Consider the following 25708-nt stretch of genomic DNA (forward strand, 5'->3'; position numbering starts at 1 on the left):
CCATGTGGTGACATCAGCGCAGGTCCTGCTGAATGAAGATAGAAGGATCTTCTATCTTCATTCAGCAGGACCTGCGCTGATGTCCCCGCGCTCACTACGTGATCAAAAGGTCCTTTTGCAGGTCCAGAAAGAGGAAGAAGAAAGAAGACGATGCAGGCTGCGCGATCAAGTGGATAAGGAGAGTGATTTTATTTTATTTTAGTAAGTATTCTGCATTAAGAATGCCATTTTCCCTTATAACCATGTGACGCATCCGGAGCAAGTTCGGGACACCCGTGTGAAAGAGGCCTAAAAGAGTGGACAGCCCCTTTAAAGGGCATCTGTCAGCAGGTTTGTACCTATGAAACTGGCTGACCTGTTGATGTGCACTTGTACATATGTGCCCGCATTACTGAGAAAAATGTTGTTTTAATATATGCAAATTAGCCTCTAGGGGCAACAGGGGCGTTACAGTTACATCTAGAGGCTCTGCTCTCCCTGCAACTGTTGCGCCCTCTGCACTTTGTTTAACAGAGCCAGGCATTGTAAACGTGATCACGCCTGGCCCCGAATTATCTTAAAGTGCAGAGGGCACGGCAGTTAGAGAGAGCAGAGTCTCTAGGTGTAATGGCAACTCCCCCATTGCTCCTAGAGGCTTATTTGATTATATTAAAACTTAATTTTTACTCAGCAACATGGGCACATATGAACAAGGACCAATACAGATGCCTTCAGCTGCCAAGTGCACATATAACAGGTCAGCCAGTTGCATAGGTACAAATCTGACAGATGCGCTTTAACGCCTTAAAGACCGAGGCAGAGAATGCTCGTCCTAAATTGCTTGTACTTGGCGAACGAGAATTCGTACCCTGCGGTCTATATCAGTAACAGCCGGGTCCCTACTACATCCACGAGCATCACCGATGCTCATATGCCACGATCAGCGTTGACCAAGGCATACGGGAGGTTTGAGCTCCCTCTCCTGATCCATCGGGTCCCCGCGTTGCGCTGATGGGGATATGATTGTTGCCATGGCAGTCCCAAGCCTTTCAAAGGCCTTGGGGCCTGGTAGCTACTGAGACCTACGAGGCCCCATGATGGGTCTCATAGGCACATTTTCAGTGTATTACACTGTGTACAGTGACATAGTTGTAAAAAAATAGAAGAAAAAAAAAAAATAACCACTTCCAAAAGAAGACATTTTTTTCACAGAACGGAACCACAGATTGAAATTAATGGGACTGCACCTGTTCTGCAAATCTGAACTGAAAATTTTGAAATAAGAGGTAAATTATATTGACTCAAATTTTGAAACCATATATGATTGCACTATAATCTATAGTATAAGCACTTTATTATGTATTATTCACCGATGTGTATATATCATTCACCGATGTGCATATATAATTGCATTTGTATAATAGGCACATCATATTGGGGGCCTGATTTTACATTGTATACTTTCTCTGCAATATTTAGTTAATAGGATTATGTGTAATAAAGATATTTTTCTATACTACATGTGTGGTTCTATTTAGTGGGTTTAGTCAGTTGGATGCTAATGTCTGTAAAGCGCTGTGAAATATAGTAGCGCTATATAAGTGCATTAAATAAATAAAATACAGACACTAAGGAGGTCATTGACGAGTGTAGATTTAAGGCTGTTAGGCGCCGGTGGTGGATGCACCTAAGTTATGTAAAAGCCAGCGCCTCTACATAACTTAGGCACATAAACAGCCAGCTAAAGGGGGTTAAGACCGGCGTCTAAAACGCCGGTCTTAATAAATGTATTCTGTGCCTTACTGCATATTGCCCCAGAGCCATACAGACTGTATGCAGAGGGATTCGGGAGGTAGGCATTCTAGGATATATGGCTTAGAAGACAGCACTGTCTAAACTACAGTCCCTCCTAGTCGCAGGGCCAAAGATTTATGAAATAGGGTGTATATAGAATTACCTGAATGCATATATCTAGCAGCCACAACTCACTTTATCATCACTTATCTTAAGATGGTCATAACATTTAGGCCAAACAATCGTTTATCTGACAGCTACTCCTTCTGACCACCATACTTCAAGGATAAAGCCATGGGGAATTTGAGTTTCCCCTAATACCTCCGAGTAGATTTAGGCCACAATGCAGCTAAAGGTAGCGAGTAAAATAACACATATATACATATAAAACCATTCCCTAAAGTTTTCATACCAGTAAAACATAGACAAAATGTGAAAACTGGTCTGGCGACATTCGCATGGCTAAGCACTTCATCTGCTGCCGTACAGGTCTCGTCACATGCCTAAAGCCTCAAGGTGACCAACATGTTGATAGGGCCTCATGCACATGACCAGATTTTAACACTGCTTGCCATCTGTATTTTCTGCGATAGGACATTGGCTGTGAAATCTGTATGTCCGTTCCACAAATTATCGAATATGTCCTATTTTCATATGTATTGTGGACAAGAACAGCCCTTTCTACTGATGGGAGTGAGAAAAATATGGAGTGCACACGGAAGGTATTCGTACTTTGCAGATCCGTTGTTTGCGGACCAAAAATACAGACAGGACCGCGTGCATGGTGCCTAATATTTGGCAAAAATAAAAACACACCATTTCCTCATCAGTTATGGGAGTCAAAACGTGGATCTATATTTGTGTCATGTACAAGTGACCAAGCACCCACCTCGTAGAAGTTCAGCTTTCCATCGTTATCTTCATCTACTTCTTTTATCATGTTCTTTAACCCAAGGTGAGTTTGAGGGGCACCCAACTTCTCCATCATGAGCTTCAACTCCATCAGGTCTATGAAATTGTCCCGTCCAGTGTCATACCTAGAGAGGAGAAGCAGAACCAAAATGTACAATGATCTGATACAACAATTCTACAATAAATGTTGTGGAGTCTTAGGCTACGTTCACACGAGTTCACCGGATCCGGCCTAGCCAGATAATGGTGTGCACCGCCGGACCCCACTGACTAGAATGGGATCTGGACTAGTGATGATAGATTCAGATTCGTCCTGTTTTGGACTACTCTGCATCTTTTTGGTCTTTACATCAAGCATAATGGGTTCCAGATTGCGGTATTGACGAGGTAATGCATTTCCCCTGACGCAGCCAAATAAGCAAGGCCGCTAGCAACACAAAACTATGGAAGTCTCGCGCATACGCCGTTACTGTAAGTAGTGGCACATGCCAAACTGTATTAACGAACAAATCCAAACTTGGATTCATTATAGGCTGCGCCACAATCATCGAATCTGGAATTGGATTTTAACACAGTTACAGTAACAGCACATGCATGAGACTTCCAAAGTCTTGCGTTACTTGCGGCCTTGCTCATTCAGCTGCAGAGAAGGAAATAAATACAGCGATCGGGAACTCAAAAAAAAAAGGAAGGATTCTGATTTGTCCAAAACAGGATGAATCTGAATCTACAGTCGCTATTCCAGCCGATTTCTGGAGCACATGCACAAATGCCAGCATTTTACTGGAAAAAGGAAAGATCCCTGCTGAATCCCATTATAGTCAAAAGGGATATGGCTGTGCACGGCATTATCTGGCTAGGCCGGATCAGGTGAACTTCTGCATATATATATAAATGCATATGTGAACATACCCTTACTAATATACCCATTAGTATACTGTATTATCTTCACATAGGTTAGCACATGGCATGCAGGGAGGGTGTGTGGGTCGCTTGCAGGACAACAAGCCATGGATACATCTAAGGCTACTTTCACACTAGCTTTTAAGTTTTCAGTTATTGAAGTCAGTCTTAGGGGATCAATACCGGAAAAAAACGCTTCAGTTTTGTCCCCATTCATTGTCAATGGGGATAAAACGTAACTGACCAGAACACTCCAAATGCATTACATTCCATTTGGTTGCGTTTCCATACCGGAGAGCAAACCACAGCATGCTGCGGTTTTCTTTCCGTCATGGGATGCAGAGCAAATTGGATCCGTCCTCCATTGACTTTCAATGGAGTTCATGTCTTCAGTTCAGGACCGGAACGTTTTTTGGCCAGAGAAAATACCACAGCATGCTGCGCTTTTTTCTCCGGCCAAAAATCCTGAAGACTTGCCGCAAGGCCGGATCCGGAATTAATGCCCATTGAAAGGCATTAATCCGGATCCGGGCCTTAAGCTAAACGTTGTTTCGGCGCATTGCCGGATCCGACGTTTAGCTTTTTCCGAATGGTTACCATGGCTGCCAGGACGCTGAAGTCCTGGCAGCCATGGTAAAGTGTAGTGTGGAGCAGGTGAGCAGTATACTTACCGTCCGTGCGGCTCCCGGGGCGCTTCAGAGTGACGTCAGGGCGCCGCACGCGCATGGATGACGTGATCGCATCCATGCACATGGGGCACTCTGACGTCATTCTGGAGCGCCCCGGGAGCCGCACGGACGGTAAGTATACTGCTCCCCCGCTCCCCACTACTACTACTATGGCAACCAGGACTTTAATAGCGTCCTGGCTGCCATAGTAACACTGAACGCATTTTGAAGACGGATCTGTCCTCAAATGCTTTCAGTTCACTTCCGGTTTTCCGGATCTGGCGTGTAATTCCGGCAAATGGAGTACGCGACGGATCCGGACAACGCAAGTGTGAAAGAGCCCTTAGTGAATCAGAGTGGGTAAGCCCATGTTTTTCAGCTCCATCTAACCATCCATGTCTACAGGGTTGTAATTGGGCACAAGGAAGATTAATCAGTGTGCCCCTACTGCATCCACCGCCTAGTAATACATATTACAGTATATATTAACAGAGTTCATAAAGCTGGCAGTCAGCAGAGGGAGGAAGAGGAATTAGGGGCCCATGTAAGTTCACATGGCATGGAGTCCACATGACTTCACTGTAGGTGAGATCTATTTACCAGGGAAGGATTAACCCCTCATGCACCATTTCAGCTGCTTTTCTGTAAGTGGAGATTTAGGCACTGATGTCAGGAAATCTGGGACACAACTAAAAATAGGAATGCATTCCAGCATGGAAATCACACAGCTCCTGTTCTCATGGATTTAGGATGGCTTGCAGCTTTAAAGAAAACGAAAAAAAAAAAGTGGAAGTTTTAAGAAGGGAAGTAGCTGTGATTGGAGCAGAGAACACGTCCCAGAAACACATCAGCCCATTAATGGACAAGTGGTCCTGTGTATGTCTAGAGTGGTCTGTACAGTATACCGCACACCTCTATACACAAACACATAGGATAACACTAGGACACGTACATCATCCTGGGCTCCAGAAGCCCACTGCCAACCATAACTGTATGTGTAAGAACTGTACAACATATATAAGGCAGAGCCACAAAAAAAAAAAAAAAAAAAAAAAAATTTAAATACTGTGGAAACAACCAAAGCTACAGCTACATATTATCGCTATCTCCTCTGCTCTTTTCAGGAATGCTACAATTCACCTCATTCCACACTGATATAGGGAGCAGTGGTCTGGGGAAGGCCATGCCTTGGAAGGCTCTTCCTGCAGGGTTCCCCAAAGGCCTTATTCCCACTAGCTGCTTCTAATGGACAGCGTGCCTTATCAAAGCTCAATACTAAAAACACACCTGAAAAACTTAAAGGGATTGATCTCAGACTGAAAGCATAAACTGCTGGATGTGCTTGGGAAATGGTCACACAATAATCACCCATTATTTTGGGTTCTGCTGCAGGGTGTATGTTCAGGCAGAGTCATATTCATACTGGCTGGCATCTCCCCTTGATGCCATTCTGACATGGTGATGGCCATACAGATGCTGGATCTCCTCCTGTTGTGTCATTCCAAGCTCTTTCAACTTAGACCCCATCCTGTCCTAGGCATTCTTGATGGGAGGAGAGATCTGGTGATTGAGCAGGCCAGGAGAGCTGCTGGATACCCAGAAGAGCATATTGTGTAGTGCCGACAATGTGTGGGAATGCATTATCTAGTTGGAACACCAGATCTTCTGGGTCAAAAAAGGAAGTAGAACTGGTTCCATTAAGTCCTGGACATACTGAAGGCTGATCAACGTTCTCTCCACAAATATCAGATGGGAACAAGCATGATAGTCCATTGGAGGCATCAAACCATTAGCTATCTCACTGTACCAGTAGAGGTGCTCTGAGAGATCAGTGGCAAACAAACTAGTGGAGTGCATGAATGCAGTCCTGCTTCAAGTAGACAATTTCTTATGGATGGGGGGGGGGAAATCGGGACAGGGGACTGCAGAAGCAATGTGTGATGCTTTCTTCCTACATGGCAATCTTGAAACGCATCTGTCTGTTGTAACCGTCCATAACCCTCTCTGTGTGCCCTCCACTGACCACTCTCAACACCACTGATGCACTACAGAAACCAGACCCCATTGGCTGACTATAATGGGACCATGCCCATTTCCACCATTAGTGTCAGGAATCAAATCACATGTTTCCATGTCCATTCCGTCTTTTTTTTTTGGCGGATAGGATGCAGACCTATTCATCACCATGTGCTATCCGTATGTCCGTTCCGTAGCCCCGCAAAAAAAAAAAAAAAATATAGAACGTCCTACTCTTGCCTGCTTTAGGCATTGTTACAATGGATCCGCCCCAAAAAATAAATAAAAATTAACGGATGGCATACAGATGTCATCCGTTTTTAATGCCGGAAATAGGCTGGATCCCATTATAGTCAATAAGCTCCAGCGGTGCAGGCAGTATCCAGCTATGCCACATTTTAATCCTAGTGTGAAACTAGTCTAAGGCTGGTATCACACGGGTGTTGCAGGAAAAGGTGCCGATGCGTTGCGGGAACATGCACGATTTTTCCGTGCGAGTGCAAAACATTGTAATGCGTTTTGCACGCGCGTGAGAAGAATCGGCATGTTTGGTACCGGGGTTTGGGGTTGTGTAGATTGTATTATTTTCCCTTATAACATGGTTATAAGGGAAAATAATAGCATTCTTAATACAGAATGCAGAGTATAATAGCGCTGGAGGCGTTAAAAAAAAAAAAATATATATATATTTTTTTTAACTTAATCCACTTGCTCGCGCAGCCCGGCTTCTCTTCTGTCTTTTTCTTTGCTGTGTACAGGAAAAGGACCTATAGTGACGTCACTCCGGTCATCACATGATCTTTTACCATGGTGATGGATCATGTGATGACTGGAGTGACGTCACCACAGGTCCTTTTCCTGTACACAGCAAAGAAGACAGAAGAGAAGACAGGCTGCATGAGCAAGTGGATTAAGGGGAGTTAAAAAAAAAAAAAAAAGTAACCCCTCCAGCGCTATTGTACTCTGCATTCTGTATTAAGAATGCTATTATTTTCCCTTAGAACCATGTTATAAGGGAAAATAATAATGATCGGGTCTCCATCCCGATAGTCTCCTAGCAACCCTGCATCAAAATCGCACTTGCTTGCGATTTTCACGCAGCCCCATTCACTTCTATGGGGGCTGCGTTGCGTGATAAAACGCACAATATAGAGCATGCTGCGATTTTCACGCAACACATAAGCTCGTGTGCACGGCCCCATAGAAATGAATGGGTCCGGATTCAGTGCGGGTGCAATGCATTCACGTCACGCATTGCACTGGCGCTGAAAACTCGCCCGTGTGAAAGGGGCCTAAGAGAAAAGGCTTAAAAAAAAAAAAAAAAAAAAAAAAAGCTCTGCCAGACAAAAGAAAAGTCTGGAGTATCTGGATGTAATGATCTTGAGACTTGATTACACTGTCACACGCCCTTGCACTGCTGTGTTGTAAGGCTACTTTTATATCTCTGTTGTAAATTCCGGCCAACTGTTCCGGCAAAGAACAGCCTGCCAAAATCCTCCGGATCCGGTGCTCCTGGATACAAACGGTATGCCAGCCGGCAGAATTAAGCATAATGGGATCCGTACACAGTTCTGGCAGACAAGCAGAGAGTCGGCCGGACACAAACTGCTGCATGCTACGCCTGGAGTTTCAGACCACAGGTGTGAAACTAACCTAAAATAGGCTTTTTATCTTAAACTCCTTCTAGGTGTTCTCTTTCCATTTTCCTGTATGGTTATGATGAGGACTCCATACTGAATGTGTAAGAACGTCATCTTGGGTGTCATCTTGCAGTGCACATAAAAGGTTATGTGCTGGCGATCTTTGTACTACCTGGATCAGTTTCTTCAGAGTGGTGGTTTAGAAAAGTGGAATAACTTTTCACGTTTCGAATTCCAGAGAACAAAGGTAAAATCAGAGAAGGGCACTAATGGAGACCTTTCTCCCCAGCAGCACTGGAGGCAGTCAATTTCTGCTCAGCCACACAGTGCAATCTACATGAGAGCGAGCTAATGGTTAATAGTTACATGGCGACAGTGACGGCATAATGGTAAATGGTTTGCAGGATTGCAATGAATGTTTACGTGACTAAAGCTGGCCGTAGACATTAGACAGAAGTTGGTTAATGGTTGAACAGCAGTTGAAAATCTGGTGAACGTTTCGCAGACACGAACATACACATATTAGTCTATATTGGCCGATGAATGAGAGTTCTTTCATCCAACTAGATTTCACTCAGCGGACTATCATTTTGATTAACTTTAGACTAATGTGTATGGCCACCTTAAAGGCTATGGACACCTTTGTGCACTAAAAATCAATAACCCATATCTTCCGGTAATGCAGCACATAATAAAATTGCACTTGTTTGTTTACTGGTATTAGCTTTGCTTCACATGCTCTCAGAAATGTTCTGACAGGAGTTTTGTTCAGTGCTGTCATTTGTGAGGCTCTGTGGGCGTTCCTGTTGATTTCACATGTACCAGCACAAGCTCTGCTGCCCCGCCCCCACATCCTGTTACATAGCAAAGCTATCAGCCACTAATACATAGGCTGCTGGAACTTGTAAGAGTTCATTCCAATCCACAACATGGTGAGTCTTACAGTATGCTACAGCCTTTAATCAGCAGATCTATTTCTCACTTTCCATTCTGTAGAAAGTCCATTATTTGTAGACACAATAGATATTTCTGCTGGTAACATTAGTGCAGCGATCTACAGTCAGAACCATGGCGTTATAAGCAGGATATAGATCTCATTGCTGACAGCTTTCACTACATGCGCTCTCATCTAAATACAGCATTGTGTACAGTCCGCACAGTGAGCGGTCACTTGTCACACACAATGCTATGTATACATAGAAGTACACAGTGGGAGAGATTTATCAAAACTGGTATAAAGTAGAACTGGCTTAGTTGACCATAGCAACCAATCAGATTCCTCCTTTCATTTTCACAGCTTCATTGGAAAATCTTTATTCACCCCTGTGGTCCAAATGTTTTGAGCTCATTCACAGTCTCTTTTCAATCTATGCGCTAAAACGTTGCGACTAGTGTTAAGGGAACTTGCGTTTCAAGTTCGGCTTACAAGGTTCAGGTTATCTAAGAATTCGGCTACCACCGACCATAAGGGTCCATTCACATGTCCGCAAATTGCGTATCCGTAAAACACGGACACCGGCCATGTGCTTTTCGCATTTTGCGGACCGCACATAGCCGGCACTATGATAGAAATGCCTATTCTATTTATTTTTTTGCAGGGCCGCGGAACGGAAGTGCAGATGAGGGCAGCGGAACAGAGGGGCTGATTAAAAAATAAAAAATCTGGACAGACAACAAGAAAAGGAATTAAGTTTAAAAAAAATAAAAAATAAAAGTTACAGGTCTTCACAATTTGATGTAAAAACGAAACATAAAATAATGTGAAACTTTACAGATCAACTTATAAAAAGTATAATAAACCCCACCCTCTAAAAAAGGTAAGATCAGACACTCTCAGAAGCCAGACGCTAACAGCACAATCATGAGATTGTAATTATATATGAGACATAAAGGAATGTCGTGTGCATGTAGCCTTACTGTAAGTAGAGGCTCATTTTTTTTATGGGATAAGATGACGGTTTGATTGGTACTATTTCGGGGTACATGTGACTCGATCACTTTTTAAGACCATGTGCATGACGATATGGACACCTTTGTAAAAAAAAAAAAAAAAAAAAAAAAAAAAAAAAAATATAATTTACACTAATTATTTTGCAGAGCAGGCTGTAGAACAAAAAAAAAAAAAAAAAGATAGAACCAATTGTAGAAATGATTTCCTCCACAAAATTACTAAGTGTAAAAAAAAAAAAATGGTGCCCATATCCTTATGCACATGGTCATATCAGTTTTGTGATCTGAAAATCACAGATCTGCAAAACAAGGATACCGGTTACGTGCAATTTTTTTTTTCACTCCTTTAGAAATGTCCTATCCTTGTCCACAAAACAGACAAGAATAGGACATGTTCTACCTTTTTTAAGGTATAAGTGGTTGGATCACACTCTAGGTGGGGAATTTTTTGCGAGTGTCAGGAGACTGTTCCCAGGCAGAGTTGCAATGTAGAGAAAGACTCCTGAAAAACCACTTGTATGCTTTAGGCCTCATGCACACGACAGTTTTTTTTCACGGTCCGCAAAAACGGGGTCCGTGATCCGTGACCGTTTTTTCGTCCGTGGGTCTTCCTTGATTTTTGGAGGATCCACGGACATGAAAAAAAAGTCGTTTTGGTGTCCGCCTGGCCGTGCGGAGCCAAACAGATCCGTCCTGAATTACAATGCAAGTCAATGGGGACGGATCCGTTTGATGTTGACACAATATGGTGCCATTTCAAACGGATCCGTCCCCATTGACTTTCAATGTAAAGTCTGGAGTTCTTTTATACCATCGGATTGGAATTTTAACTTGAAGCGTCCCCATCACCATGGGAACGCCTCTATGTTAGAATATACTGTCGGATATGAGCTACTTCGTGAACCGCAGATCCGACAGTATATTCTAACACAGAGGCGTTCCCATGGTGATGGGGACGCTTCAGGTTAGAATACACTACAAACTTTGTACAAGACTGCCCCCTGCTGCCTGGCAGCACCCGATCTCTTACTGGGGGATATGATAGCACAATTAACCCCTTTAGGTGCGGCACCTAAAGGGGTTAATTGTACTATCATATTCCCCTGTAAGAGATCAGGGCTGCCAGGCAGCAGGGGGCAGACCCCCCCCCTCCCCAGTTTGAATATCGTTGGTGGCACAGTGTGCCAACCACCATCGGCCCCCCCTCCCTCCCTCTATTGTATTAAATCGTTGGTGGCACAGTGTGCCAACCACCATCGGCCCCCCTCCCTCCCTCTATTGTATTAAATCGTTGGTGGCACAGTGTGCCAACCACCATCGCCCCCCCCCCCTCCCTCTATAGCAGTAACATTGGTGGCAGTGTGCGGTCTCAACAGTAGAAGATTCATACTTACCTGGCTGCTGCGATGTCTGTGTCCGGCCGGGAGCTCCTCCTACTGGTAAGTGAAAGGTCTGTGCGGCGCATTGCTAAAGAACTGTCACTTACCAGTAGGAGGAGCTCCCGGCCGTTCACAGACATCGCAGCAGCAAGCAGGTAAGTATGAATCTTCTACTGTTGAGACCGCACACTGCCACCAATGTTACTGCTATAGAGGGAGGGCGATGGTGGTTGGCACACTGTGCCACCAACGATTTAATACAATAGAGGGAGGGAGGGGGGCCGATGGTGGTTGGCACACTGTGCCACCAACGATTTAATACAATAGAGGGAGGGAGGGGGGCCGATGGTGGTTGGCACACTGTGCCACCAACGATATTCAAACTGGGGAGTGGGGGGGGGGGGGTCTGCCCCCTGCTGCCTGGCAGCCCTGATCTCTTAGGCCTCTTTCACACGGGCGTCATGTTTTTTGCCCGGATAAGAGGCGGGTGCGTTGCGGGAAAATGCGCGATTTTTCTGCGCGAGTGCAAAACATTGTCATGCGTTTTGCACTCGCGTGAGAAAAATCGCGCATGTTTGGTACCCAGACCCGAACTTCTTCACAGAAGTTCGGGCTTGGGATTGATGTTCTGAAGATTGTATTATTTTCCCTTATAACATGGTTATAAGGGAAAATAATAGCATTCTGAATACAGAATGCTTAGTATAATAGTGCTGGAAGGGTTAAAAATAATAAAAAAGTTAACTCACCTTCTCCTCTTGTTCGCGCAGATGCCACTCTGTTCTTTAGCTGTGGACTGAATGACCTGAGGTGACGTCAGATCACATGCTCCAATCACATGGTCCATCACCATGGTGATGGAGCATGTGATCTGACGTCATCAAAGGTCCTTTAGCCCACAGATAAAGAACAGAGTGGCATCTGCGCTAACAAGAGGAGAAGGTGAGTTAACTTTTTTATTATTTTTAACCCTTCCAGCACTATTATACAAAGCATTCTGTATTCAGAATGCTATTATTTTCCCTTATAACCATGTTATAAGGGAAAATAATACAGTGAATAGACTGTCACCTAGAACCCATGCGTGAAAATCGCACCGCATCCGCACTTGCTTGCGGATGCATGCGATTTTCACGCAACCCCATTCATTTCTATAGGGCCTGCGTTACGTGAAAAACGCACAAAGAGGAGCATGCTGCGATTTTCACGCAACGCACAAGTGATGCGTGAAAATCACCGCTCGTGTGCACAGTCTCATAGAAATGAATGGGTCAGGATTCAGTGCGGGTGCAATGCGTTCACCGCACGCATCGCACCCGCACGGAAAACTCGCCCGTGTGAAAGGGGCCTTACAGGGGAATATGATAGTACAATTAACCCCTTTAGGTGCCGCACCTGAAGGGGTTAATTGTGCTATCATATCCCCCTGTAAGAGATCGGGTGCTGCCAGGCAGCAGGGGGCAGTCTTGTACAAAGTTTGCAGTGTATTCTAACTAGAAGCGTCCCCATCACCATGGGAACGCTTCTGTGTTAGAATATACTGTCGGAAATGAGTTTTCACGAAGTGAAAACTTAGATCAGAAAAAGCTTTTATGCAGACGGATCTTCGGATCCGTCTGTATGAAAGCAACCTACGGCCACGGATCACGGACACGGATGCCAATCTTGTGTGCATCCGTGTTCTTTCACGGACCCATTGACTTGAATGGGTCCGTGAACCGTTGTCCGTCAAAAAAATAGGACAGGTCATATTTTTTTGACGGACAGGATACACGGATCACGGCCTCGGCTGCAAAACGGTGCATTTTCCGATTTTTCCACGGACCCATTGAAAGTCAATGGGTCCGCGAAAAAAAAACGGAAAACGGCACAACGGCCACGGATGCACACAACGGTCGTGTGCATGAGGCCTTAAGTGCAGTACTTTATTGCATAGGCTGTTTTCCAGTTCACATAAACGTTTTTCGGCATATACCCTTCTTCAGATCACTGGATGAGCCGCTTGTGCTGGTATTGCAATGTGGACTGAGGTCCGTAGTTTGGGGGCTCTGTGGCCTGGAGGGCGCTTGTGCTCTGTATTTTGGCTACCTTTTGTGAGGGGCCGCAGAACAGACATGAGGATGCAGTCAGTACATGGTGTACTGTTCGCATCTCCTTTGTGTCTATTGAAATGAGTGGATCCACATCGATCCTCAAAAAATGCGGACTGAACACTGACTTAAGACTGAAGTTGAGAGTCCATATTTGTTCGATGGATCCCTTTTGAAAATTTTAATACAGGAATTGAGAGTCAGTTTCTTTTATCTTCTTAAGGCCTCATGCACACGACCGTTGTGTGCATCCGTGGCCGTTGTGCCGTTTTCCGTTTTTTTTCACGGACCCATTGACTTTCAATGGGTCCGTGGAAAAATCGGAAAATGCACCGTTTGGCAGCTGCGTCCGTGATCCGTTTTTCCTGGCCGTGAAAAAAATATGACCTGTCCTATTTTTTTCACGGCCAACGGTTCACGGACCCATTCAAGTCAATGGGTCCGTGAAAAATCACGGATGCACACAAGATTGTCATCCGTGTCCGTGATCCGTGTCCGTGATCCGTGTCCGTTTTTTCCTATCATTTCAATGGCAAACTTGACTTAGATTTTTTTTTCATTTTTCATGTCCGTGGATCCTCCAAAAAACAAGGAAGACCCACGGACGAAAAAACGGTCACAGATCACGGACCTACGGACCCCATTTTTGCGGACCTTAAAAAAAAACGGTCGTGTGCATGAGGCCTAAAGGGAACCTGTCACCGGGATTTTGTGTATAGAGCTGAGGACATGGGTTGCTAGATGACCGCTGGCACATCCGCAATACCCAGTCCCCATAGCTCTGTGTGCTTTTATTGTGTAAAAAACAAAACTAAAAAAAAAAAAAAAAAAAAAAAAAAAAAAAAGATTTGATACATATGCAAATTAACCTGAGATGAGTCCTGTCCCTGACTTATCTCACATACAGGACTCATCTCAGGTTAATTTGCATATGTATCAAACCGTTGGGGTTTTTTTTACGCAATAAAAGCACACAGAGCTATGGGGACTGGGTTTTGAGGATGTGCTAGCTGCCATCTAGCAACCCATGTCCTCAGCTCTATACCCAGAATCCAGGTGACAGGTTCCCTTTAAAGTAGTTGTCTGGTTTCAGGGGAAAGCAGACATGTGGGATCCTTCTGCAAAACATAACTGAAGGTTATTTACCTGACACAGCCCACATCAATAACACATGACCACTGAAGCCAATCACTGACCTCTTCCGTGCACACAAAGAAGAGGAACAGAAGATCTGAGCACCAGATCAGTTCCTCTTCTCATCACATTGGTGTTGGATCTGGAATTACTGGCATAGATAGGGTGTTCTGGGGGAGATTTAGTAAAATCTGGAGAGAACAGCAGGTCTAATGCCTGGCTATGAAGCACTCTGCAGGGAATGGCTAGCTCTACATAAAGTGAGAGGTCTCCTCCTCCTGGTAGCTATACAGGTCATTTACATATTAGGCGTCAAGTCAGAGGTGGGCAATGCAGCGGAACGGAGGGGCCGATTAAAATATTTTTTATACAATCTGGACTACAAGAAAAGGTATTAAGTTTAAAAAAGAAAAAAAATAAAAATACGTGACAAGTCTTCTCAATTTGATATAAAAAGAAACATAAAATAATGTGATAAAATTTACAGACTAACTTATAAAAGTATAATAAACCCCACCCTCTAAAAAAGGTAAGATCAGACACTCTCAGAAGCCACACGCTAACAGCACAATCATGAGATTGTAATTATATATGAGACATCAAGGAATGTATCACCGCGGTGGAAGGAACTGCCCTCCCCCAGTTTGTGTCACTGCTGTAACTTGTCAAGAAATTTCTACCAAAGATAACAAGATTAGAGGAAGGTCATTCCTTACATGTATCCTCCGAGAAAGAAGCCTGGACACACCTCGATCATCAGTCAGATTTAGGAAAAACACAGCATAGTTTCTTCGGCAAAACAATGAAATGCCCTTTTATTTTTACAGTTTTTGGCCTTTGCGTGCTCTAGGTATGGCATTTTATTTAGTTTTATTTTATTTTTTATCGGCTTCTGTCAAAAATATGTGACCACATTAATCGCGTGTATGTGAATGAAGCCTTAACGTAGGGCTGGCCAACCTGCCGCTCTCCACCTGTTGTAAAACTACAACTCCCACCATACCCTGCTGTAGGCAGACTGGGCACGCTGGGAGTTGTAGCTTTGCAACAGCTGGAGAGCGGCAGGTTGGCCATCCCTGCCTTAAAGGGTTTGTCCCAAGATTTACACACAACCTTTACCTGGGGTCTACAGAGTCTGATCAGTGGGGTTCATCCAACCGCTGGGGAACCCCCACCGAGCACAAGAACAGGGGTCCTACTGCAACTCCATTCGTCTCCATGAGACAGACCGGGACAACTGCGTGATGCATTTGGCTTCTCTTCCACAATCCTTAAAAGATGAATGGACCATCAGTACCCGTGCTCGACCTCCACCTCCACTCCCAGTGGTCAGACCCGTGACCAATCAGACACATCCCTCTATACTGTGGATAGGTGAGAAGTTTAAATCTTGATACAACCTCTTTAAGAAGGCTAAACCTGCAAAATACGGTAGGTTCCAAAAAAACATAAGCCCCTGAATCTTGCGCGAGTCAATAAAATTCATTCTTTGTATGAATTATGTCCGTTTCAGGGAAAGCTTGGTGACAGACATGGTCACCATTACAGCTCCCACAGGAGTCCTCACCCAGCTGAAGGGTATATTTGCTGAGCTATTCAGTCATATAGAAGTAGGGGATATACCCCTGCAAAATTCAGCCTTTGAGGATCTTCAGTACAATATATTAGGACAAACCCGTTGGACCTGTAAAGGTGGCCAAGTTGGATGCAGGTCTACTTTCCAAGAAGAGGTGCCTCACCAGATAATCCCTTTAATATATAGATGCAGAGTCTTTTTTTACATAAAGTACTGAAATGTGGTTTTCCATGAAGCAGTTCTACAAACGTCTCCTGCATTAACATAAGGTTTGCGGTGGTTTTTCCTCTGAGGTCTTGAGGCACCACACAACGTAAAGTCTGAACCAAGCCTTAGCTATACATGGAGGAGCCCTGGAATAGCTCTCCACTGGTGACATCTGAGAAGATGAGCATACTCCGCTTTATCTAGGGGCATTGTACAAGGCTTTTTTTGGTAATTTCCTCCACGACGTCTGGGGGGGGGGGTGGGATGTAGCAGCAGACAACTGTTCCCAGGACCTCGGTGAGGGCACTTCAGCTGTACAAAGCCATGATTGTCAGTGACACTTGCACAGCTGTAGGACAGGCATTAGGAGGCTGGAAAAGCACTGTCTGGGTGATAGCAGCACCACAGGGCGAGGTTACATAGCTCGGGTCACATACAGGAACATTAGAGTGCCAGGCGCCACCACTGCACGTAATGGCCTCAGGGCCAGGCATATCTGCTCTAGGGGGACGTCTGGCACACCCTCCACCCAAACACAAGTGGCTGCTCCAAACTCGCACTCATTAACCATTGCAGGGCTAAAGGCAACCAGACATCATTAACCTTCTTGTACTACATGAGAACATTCACATACAGGGGATTTATACATTCTTGGTGTCAGATACAAAATAAAAAACAGTTTTTTTTTTTGTTTTTTTTTTTTTAAGACAAAAAGGCATACATAGGTATGGTACAGACTTCATGCACTGCTATGGCAGCCGTATTAAAAGGAGTTTACACAGTCCACTAAAAATTGTGGTGAAGGGCTGCAATATTAAAAATGAAAAATTTAGCTTTATTTATCTGCTTAATCCACTGCGAGATCACTGCCGCCATCAACGTAAAGTAGTCGGGTACCTAATCACTCTAGCAAGACCGGCACTGCAATAAGCATGTGCCCAATTATACCTGGTGACCGCTGAGGCCATTGACTGGCTGCAGTGGTCACATGTAGTAGTCAGGAACGTCATGGCTGCAGGGATAGAAATATAGACTGTCAGGAGCACTACAGCGGCAGCGCTGGAAAGGGCTGGTTTCAGCAGGTTCTTTCGCATACAAGATCTTCATCAGAATTTATTGGGGTCTCGTAATGCCCTTTAGGGTACATCCATGCAACCAGTCCACAAATTATAGAACATGTCCTACTATACTTGTCCGTTTTGCAGACAAGTATAGGCATTTGTATAATAGCGCCTGCGGAAAGTGCAGGATGCAGACATCCGGTATCTGTATTTTGCAAATCCGCAGTTTGCCAATTGCAAAACAGATACGGTCCTGTGAAGGTAGCCTCACACCGAGGGTCTAGTGGCTGCATGTGTCTCCACTGATCATAAGAAGGGCGGCCCTGTACTCCCCTAAAAAGAATGGAGCGGCCGGTTGCTCCATTCATTTCTGTAGGAGTTCTGGAGGTAGGCAAGTACAGCACTCACCTGTCTCCAGAACTCTCATAGAAATAAATGGAGCGGCCGAGTGCATGTGCGACCGGCTGATCCGTTCTTTTCAGATGAGCTGCAGGGGATATGGGGTCCCTGTTCTCATGATCGTGGGGGTCCCAGTAGTAGAGCCCCCCACCAATCTGATAGTTATCCCCTGTCTTGTGGATAAGGGATAACTTTAACCAACCGGAATACTCCTTTAAGCGCAGCCAATCCACAGTGTGTATAGCGCCAGACAGGTAGATGAGATTTGTGTACACGCTGGGGAAATTTTCCATGTGGAAACTGACCGGCAGCGCGGATTTCGTAATCCACAGCATGTCAACTGTGTGTACAGATGTCAATGCTGGAGTGGCCTTATGCACACGACCGTATGTATTTTGCGGTCCACAAAAAACGGATCCGCAAAAAATATGGATGACGTCCGTGTGCATTCCGTATTTAGCAGAACTGAACAGCTAGATAGAACAGGACTATCCTTGTCCGTAAGGCGGACAATAATAGGACATGTTCGATCACTTTGTGGAACGAACATACGGAAACGGAATGCACACGGAGTAACTTCTGTTTTTTTTGCGAACCCATTGAAATGAATTGTTCCGTATACGGTCTGCAAAAAAATAAAATAAAACACAGAATGGACACTGAAATAAAATACGTTCTCAGGGTAAAATTCCCTACAATATCTGCATCTGTAAGCCCTCCTGCACATGACAGTTCTGCCGTCCGCAAATCGCTGATCCGCAAAACACAGATGTGGTCAGTGAGCGTCCCAGAATTTTTGCGGGACCTACTGTGATAAAGCTTATCCTTGTCCGCAAAACAAAAAAATAGGACAGGTTCTATAATTTGCATATGAACATATGACCAACACAGATGCCTTCAGCTGCCAAGCGCACATGTAACAGGTCAGTGTCATAGGTACAAAACTGCTGACAGATGCTTTAACAGTACAGAGTGTGGATGGAACCTGCTGAAAGTCATCCACCTTGCTGCTATGCTGAGGATTTTCCACAGCGTATCTGCGACGTGTGTACCTGCCCTAAAGCTGATCATACACACTCCGGCAGCAGCTTATTCTCCTTTCTCCACTGAGTAACGTGCACGTGGTGGAGATGGGAGAAATGGCGGTCAGCCAGGGTTATGGGGTCAGCCGCACACATCCAGGGCGACGGCAGTATACTGACACAGCATAGGGTTAGACGGGAAGACAAGTCTGCTGACTACAACTCTCAGAATCCTAAACCCCACGTACAGCAAGAGCAGAAGGGAAATGTAAAGAACAGCAAAGACTGAATCATAAGGAGAAGTGATCAGGGTGAGGGGGGGGGACAGGAACTATGATTCAGCCGGAGGGGACTGTGGCGAAACAGACTCACCCCGGATAGAGGAGGAGGGGAGAGAACCGTGAGCTGGGACGATCCTAGTGTGAGGACACCTCCTGATGACGGCACAGATCAGGTGGGCTTCACGGGACCCGCAGACAGGTAGCGACCTGATGACTACCTCTATAGAACCAGCACTAATACACAGAAAACTGCATAAATAGCGATCACCTAATATAATTCTATTACTGAAACAGCTCCAGCCACAAGCAGGTGAGGCGACAGCCGGCAATGGGGCGCTCACACCTTGCCCTTTAGGCTGGGGCCACACGGTGACAGTAAGTCTCAGGTAAGTCGCAGTCACACACAACTTGCATAGTGGTCTATGAGAACAAAGTGATGTGCACCCAAATCAATAGTATTGCGGTATGTTACGTGTGACACCACTGACGCAGTGTCGGGGGCAGAATTAGCATATTACCATTGGGTGCGGGTAGACAGGGTGATCTAGGACAGCCAAAGCGGTCGGGGAATGCCACTTCTTGGCTGAAACTCTGCAAGTTAGCGGCTACTGCTATAGAACGCCAGATGCCACGTTACAGGTGTGCCCTAGTGCTGGCAGCATAGGTGCCTGCCCTTAAAATGGCTTTGCCTGCAGCATGCCCATAGACTTGGCATTGCACCCATCTATAACTAGGTGTGACATGTGCCCCTCACTATACTGTCTATGACTACAATGTGCACCAATCATAGACTGCACTGTGCCCATACCACCACATCCAGGTCACCCAAACCTGTTGACAACTCGCTGGAGTGGGAAGTGCCAATGCCAAGTGTGGAGGGCACTACTGCTGTGCCACTGCATGCAGCCCCCTCTACACCCCGTGCCCCCCATGATGCCCACTCACTGGCGGAACATTCTCTCCATGTCCTTGATCTGCTTTCGGGAAAACTCCTTGAACTCGGTGTACGGGTTGAGGACCTGGCACCGGTTGGCTGGCACGGCGTTGCCCTCGTTAATGTCATTCCTCCGGTTCAGCTTGGCACTCAGCTCGGAGTCGGCACTGGCAGTGGCCGGCTTCTCTTGCCCGTTGGGCACGGGGTCGTCCAGCTCCTGGCTCTCTGCGGGGGCATCGTCCAGCACCAAGCGGCGCTGCAGTTTCGCGGCTAGCTCGTTCTCTGCCATGGGAACCGGGAAGACAGGACGGCGGGAGGGGCGCACACAAGTGCTCGCAAACTTCCAGCAGCCGGGGATAAGGCGGCGGGGCGGAGCTGGAGGGAGGAGAGCGCTGCAGCCAGGCTCCACCACCAGCAACTCCTTCATTCTTCCGCCCCAGCCGAGGGGCAACAGGTGGAGACCCGCCGCACCCCGCCTGGACACCTGCACCCCTATATACTTACTGTGTGGGAGTTATCCGGGCCGACCAATCAGAGTGCAGCTCTTGTCTAACAGCTGCGGGTTACAAAATGAAAGCTGTTCTCTGATTGGTTGCTAGGTGGAACTGGGCCAGGTGCTTTTCTCTGCTTTAGAGCAATGGTCACCCGTGTGACTTAAAGGGGTTGTCTGCATTATAACAAAACTACTTTCATGCCCACACATGTAATAAAATAACACATATTCATCACTTAATCCCCACCGTTTCCAGCTCCTGGCACAGCAATATATGACGCTTGACCCTACATAATCACTGACCTCAGCGGTGTATGGCAACCGTTATTTCCTGGATGTAGAGAGGGACCAGGAGAGAACATCAGGGGACCCTGACTCCCATAGCAGTGAATGGGCACTACACGGTTTCCTGAAGGGCTCATACGACCGTAAGTGTTTTGCAGTCCGCAAATCGCGGATCAGCAAAACACGGATCCTGGCCGAGTGCATGCTGCTGTGTATTTTTTAACTATTGTAGAAATGTCCTAACTTCATCTGCAAAAAGAATAAGAATAGGACATGTTCTATATTTTTTTGTGGGGCTGCTCAACTGACTTGCGGATGCGGACAGTACACGGCATGCTGTACGCATCTTTTGCGGCCTCATTGAAATGAATGGGTCCGCGTCTGATCCGCATTTTTTGACAATGTGGTCGTGTGCATGAGGCCTAACTCTAAGGTTTCCAGAAGCAGCGTATCTTCCTGTGCTATACTGCTTTCCTAAAGGGGTATTCCGGTTGGTACAAGTTATCCCGTATCCACAGGATAGGGGATCACTTTTAGATCGGTGGGGGTCCCAGCGGTAGGAATGAACGGGGCCCCGTAACATGCATGTGGCTGATCCATTTAGTTCTAGAGGAATTACAGAGATAATGGAGCACTATACTTGGTTATCTCCGGAACTCCCAAAGTTTTTTCAGGTGAGCTGCAGGGTTTCGGGGGCCCCTATTCTCGTGATCGGTGGGGGTCCAATCTATGAATAGGCGATAACTTGTACCAACCGGAATACCCCTTTAACTATGCCCATGCCCAGCCAGCGTTTTCTTAGGATATTCACATCTAGACCATGAAAGACTGAGATGAGACAACCCCTGTCATCTCCAAGTCTGCTGGTTTTTTTCTTAGCAGGCGCGTTATGAGTTAGGATACCTCTACACCAGTGATGCTCAACCTGTAGCCCTCCAGCTGTTGCAAAACTACAACTCCCAGCATGCCTGGACAGCCTACAGCTATTAGGGCATAGTGGGAGTTGTAGTTTTACAACAGCTGGAGGGCTGCAGGTTGAGCATCCCTGCTCTACACGGTCGCACAACTAAAGATCGTGGTCTAGCAGGGCTGCCATAGGAATGAATGGGGGAGCAGTGCGATTTACATGTTTGCTGCAACTGGAACACATGAATTGCAAAAAAATCGCGGACAGCCATTAATATAACTGCCTATTCTTGTCCGCAAAACGGACAAGAATAGGGCAGGTTATATATTGTTTTTTGCGGACCACGGAACGGAGCAACGGATGCGGAAAGCACGCAGAGTGCTCTCCGCATCTTTTGCGGCCCCATTGAAGTGAATAGGTCCGCATCCAAGCAGCAAATACTGCGGCTCGGATGCGGACCAAAACAACGGTCGTGTGCCTAAAGGTCCCCATACACATCAGGGGATTTTCAGCCAAACTCACTGAGAATAGCGGTTTAATGTGAATGGGGGACTCCTGACTCTCCCCTGACAGATCATAGGAAAACAGGCATAACTGTTGGCGAAGAACTACTCCACTCAGGGAGTGGAGTAGTTTTTCCCTCATGGCGCACAGACTATCTGAGGCGTGTGCCTACTCATAAATTAGGCACATCCTCTGGCAGTACTGGGGTGAATCAAAGACCGGCATAAAACGCTGGTCTTTGTTAATGACCCCCATTTTGTCTGTTGTGAAAACAATAGGGGACATTTACTAAGAGGGCTTTTTACGCCGTTTTTAGTTGTGCCCCCTGCGCTGCCATAGTATACGGCTAATTTATGACGAGGAGTGCGCCTTGTCATAAATTAGGTGCATGTAATCCGTGTGCCTGCCTGAAAAACGACGCCAGCTCCTTGTAAATTTTGGAAAGTACAATCTTCTGTACAAGCCATTCCAGCTCCCCCAGATTGTCTATAACATGTTTTGGGTGAGGACTATAGGCATGAAGGATTGTGTATAACATGTTTTGGGTGAGGACTATAGGCATGGAGGATAGAATTGCCCATTATTCATTTTCTATACAGAATATAACTTGACCTGTGTCACTGTTGCCCATTAGGGCCAAATCCAAAAAGTAGTTGTGGCAATCAGACATACAATAGGTAAATTGAAGATTAAAATCATTATTGTTAAGATATGCGACAAACGCAGGCACGGACGCTGGCGCCCTCCCCATATGAGGAGGACATCATCAAAATAGCTTACAGCAACTTTCGACTTGCTCCAGCAGAAATCATAGTTCCTCCCTCAAGATCTGGAGTCCTTGCTGCCAACAACTTGAATGGATCCGCAATCCGGAAGAAGCTGTGCAGAACATGTTCTATTTTTTCGCGGTGTGGACGGATCACGGACCCATTCAAGTTGAATGGGTCTGCATCTGTCTGCGGCAACCACACAGATGGTGCCTTAGGGGCTGCAAATTACGGTCCCCAATGCACGGAACAGCCGACACACGTTATTTGGAGCATTTTTGCACCAGAAAGTACATTTCTAAAAAATTACTATATTTTTCGCCCCAAAGTGGGGGAAAATGTTGCTGCGTCTTATGGGGTGAATACTAATGAACACTTCCATTATGGAAGCGCACATTTTCCGGAGGACCGGGAAGCGGTGAATGCAGCGCTCCCCGGGCTCTGTACTCACCGCTTCCTGGTCCTCTGCTGTTGGCTGTGCTTTGGCTGCGCATAGCGTGAGGGCTCTCTGTGACCTTACGCTGTGTGCATCGGGGCACAGCCGACGGCAGGAAGAAGAAGAGAGAGTGCTGGAGAAGAGGAGCGTTGGTGTACTGAGCATGAGAGGTACCGTAAGTGGATTTTTTATTTTGTGATCTGGGGCTGATATATGGCTGGGGGCTGATATGAGGCATGGGGGTCTCATCAGAGGTCTGAATGGGGAGTCATTTACATTGGGATCTGAGCTGAGGTCTTATTGGGGTATTATTAACATTGGGGGTCTGATCTGAGATCTGATTGAGGGTCTTATTAACATTGGGGGTCTGATCATACTCTAATAACCTTTAAAGTCTCCCTGTCTAGATGTCTATAATGTCTACCTAATTGTAGATCTAGGCCACTGTGTCCCAAATGTTATTTTTCTATGTAATGCTCAATAAGCTTATAAAGAAGGAAGTAGACAGAAAATTCCTTGTTACACCCCAAAGGCCACAATAATCATAAATAGTCCGGATAGTAGTGAAATAAACATTGTGGAGCTGTATATTAACATTATATTTACTGCCTTTAGCAGGTAAGAATTTGACCTTTAGTCTTTTGTCAAATGCTGTTTTATGTTTCTGGTACTTAAAGGGTTTTTCTGAGATTTTTTAACTAATGATCTATATGCTGGATAAGTCATAGGTATCTAACACCTGGAATTGCCGCCGATCAGCTGTTTGAGAAGGCACCAGTGCTCGCAGTAGTGCTGTGGCCTTCTCTCAGCTTTGCCTAGGCCAAGGGACGTCACGTTCATCGGTCTCATGGGCTCAGCTCCATTGAATGGGACTGAGCTGCCATACCAAGCACAGCCACTATACAGGTGAGCTGACAGAAAACCGTGGAGATACTGTGAGCGTGGTGCGTTCTCAAATGGTGGAGATACCAGAGGTACTGGGCTGGGCTCTAGAAGAAAGGGTCATCAGCTAAAAAATCTTGGAAATCCCATTAAAGGTTTTGTGTGGTCCCAAAAGCTATTTTATTTGGCCCTGAACGGGTATAAACGTGTATTCACCCCCTCTCTGTTCCAGCACCAAGGCTCCAGTCCCTAACTCCTCACTCCTGCTGGTTCCAGTGGACCAGAAGGGTGACACCTCATCTGTGGTCATATACATTGCTGCTGCCATTTTCTCTAACTTTATACCAACCATTGGTTGGCTCACTTTTCGCCAACATTTGGTGTGATGTTAGAGAACACTGTTACCTCTTAGGTCACTTTCACACGTCTGTGTCCGTGTTGACATCCGTGACGAGATGCTCAGGGGGTTAAGCCATGAAGATGTTCATGAAGAATCCGTGTTTGGTCCATGTGTCCGTTTTTTGCCCCCCATGTGTCATCCGTATTCCATGCACCCCAATAGGCTAAAATTGGTTTCCAGAGCATCTCCTAGCAACGATCCATGGAAACCACGAACGGCATCCATGTTGCGTCCATGCTTTTCATTGACCCATAGGTTATAACGTGTGTGAGGGATGTTTAATCACAGACAAAAATATGGCATGCTTCCGTGGTGTCATCATGGACCCACAGTCTGTGGAGAACCACTGATGTGTGAACAAAGTATATATGTTGACTATGGAGACCACAGACAGCACACATCTGTGATTCACTGGTGTTTGAAAAAGGCCTTAAAAGGAGTAAACTTGAAAGAAAGTTCATTCCAACCTCCTGTGACGCGCTTCAGGTGTATATAACACCCTACGTTGTAGCCAAGGGTATATACACCCGAAACGCGTCACAGGAGGTGCGTTTTTCTGTGCACTATGTGTTTGGCATACCTGGATGTTATGACTATTTCTCAATAAAGGATTCCATTGTTTTATTCGGAGGCTGGAATGAACTTTCTTTGTTGGAGTGCCACGCTTTTTGGTGCCCTGGACCTCTGCATTGGAGCTGACCGTGATAATTTTTTGCCCTAAAGGAGTAGTCCCACAAATAATATTCTACAGTTTCCAAACAAGCACCTGGTTCTGAACACTTTTGTAATTGCATGTAATTAAAAATTTATTTTAGCTACTGAGTTATTCAGTGAAATCTATCTGTATAGCGCCACCTGCTGTTTGCTCTTTTTCTAATTTCTCTGTCCTCACTGAGATGGAAGCACATGCTCAGTTCTATCCTTGAACTGCTACCAGCAGCAGTAGTAAAGACACACCCCTGAGAAAGGATTCGCCCCCTAAGGGTACTTTCACACTTGCGTTGTTTTATTCCGGCAGGCAGTTCCGTTGCCTGAACTGACTGCCTGATCAGGCAAACTGTATGCAAACGGATATCATTGTTTCTGACT

At 45.7% G+C, this 25708-nt stretch overlaps 2 protein-coding genes across 2 annotated transcripts in view; one reads left to right on the top strand and one right to left on the bottom strand.

Annotated features, from left to right (window-relative positions):
* The window catches only part of EFHD1 (EF-hand domain family member D1), a 30314-nt gene extending 9927 nt beyond the window's left edge, over positions 1-20387 (bottom strand). Inside the window, exons 1-2 of the mRNA XM_044288530.1 lie at positions 19957-20387; positions 2663-2810 (exon numbers count right to left, since the gene is read on the bottom strand). Of these exons, the coding sequence (XP_044144465.1) occupies positions 2663-2810; positions 19957-20372 (564 nt within the window). The 5' untranslated portion in view covers positions 20373-20387. The remainder of the gene's footprint in view (positions 1-2662; positions 2811-19956) is intronic.
* Positions 19144-25708, top strand: part of SCLY (selenocysteine lyase) — a 131378-nt gene continuing 124813 nt past the window's right edge. The window contains exon 1 of the mRNA XM_044288528.1: positions 19144-19397. The gene's annotated coding sequence lies outside the window, so the exon portion shown is untranslated. The remainder of the gene's footprint in view (positions 19398-25708) is intronic.

The sequence above is a fragment of the Bufo gargarizans genome, chromosome 4 (genome assembly GCF_014858855.1).
Source record: "Bufo gargarizans isolate SCDJY-AF-19 chromosome 4, ASM1485885v1, whole genome shotgun sequence".
In the NCBI taxonomy this organism is placed as follows: domain Eukaryota; kingdom Metazoa; phylum Chordata; class Amphibia; order Anura; family Bufonidae; genus Bufo; species Bufo gargarizans.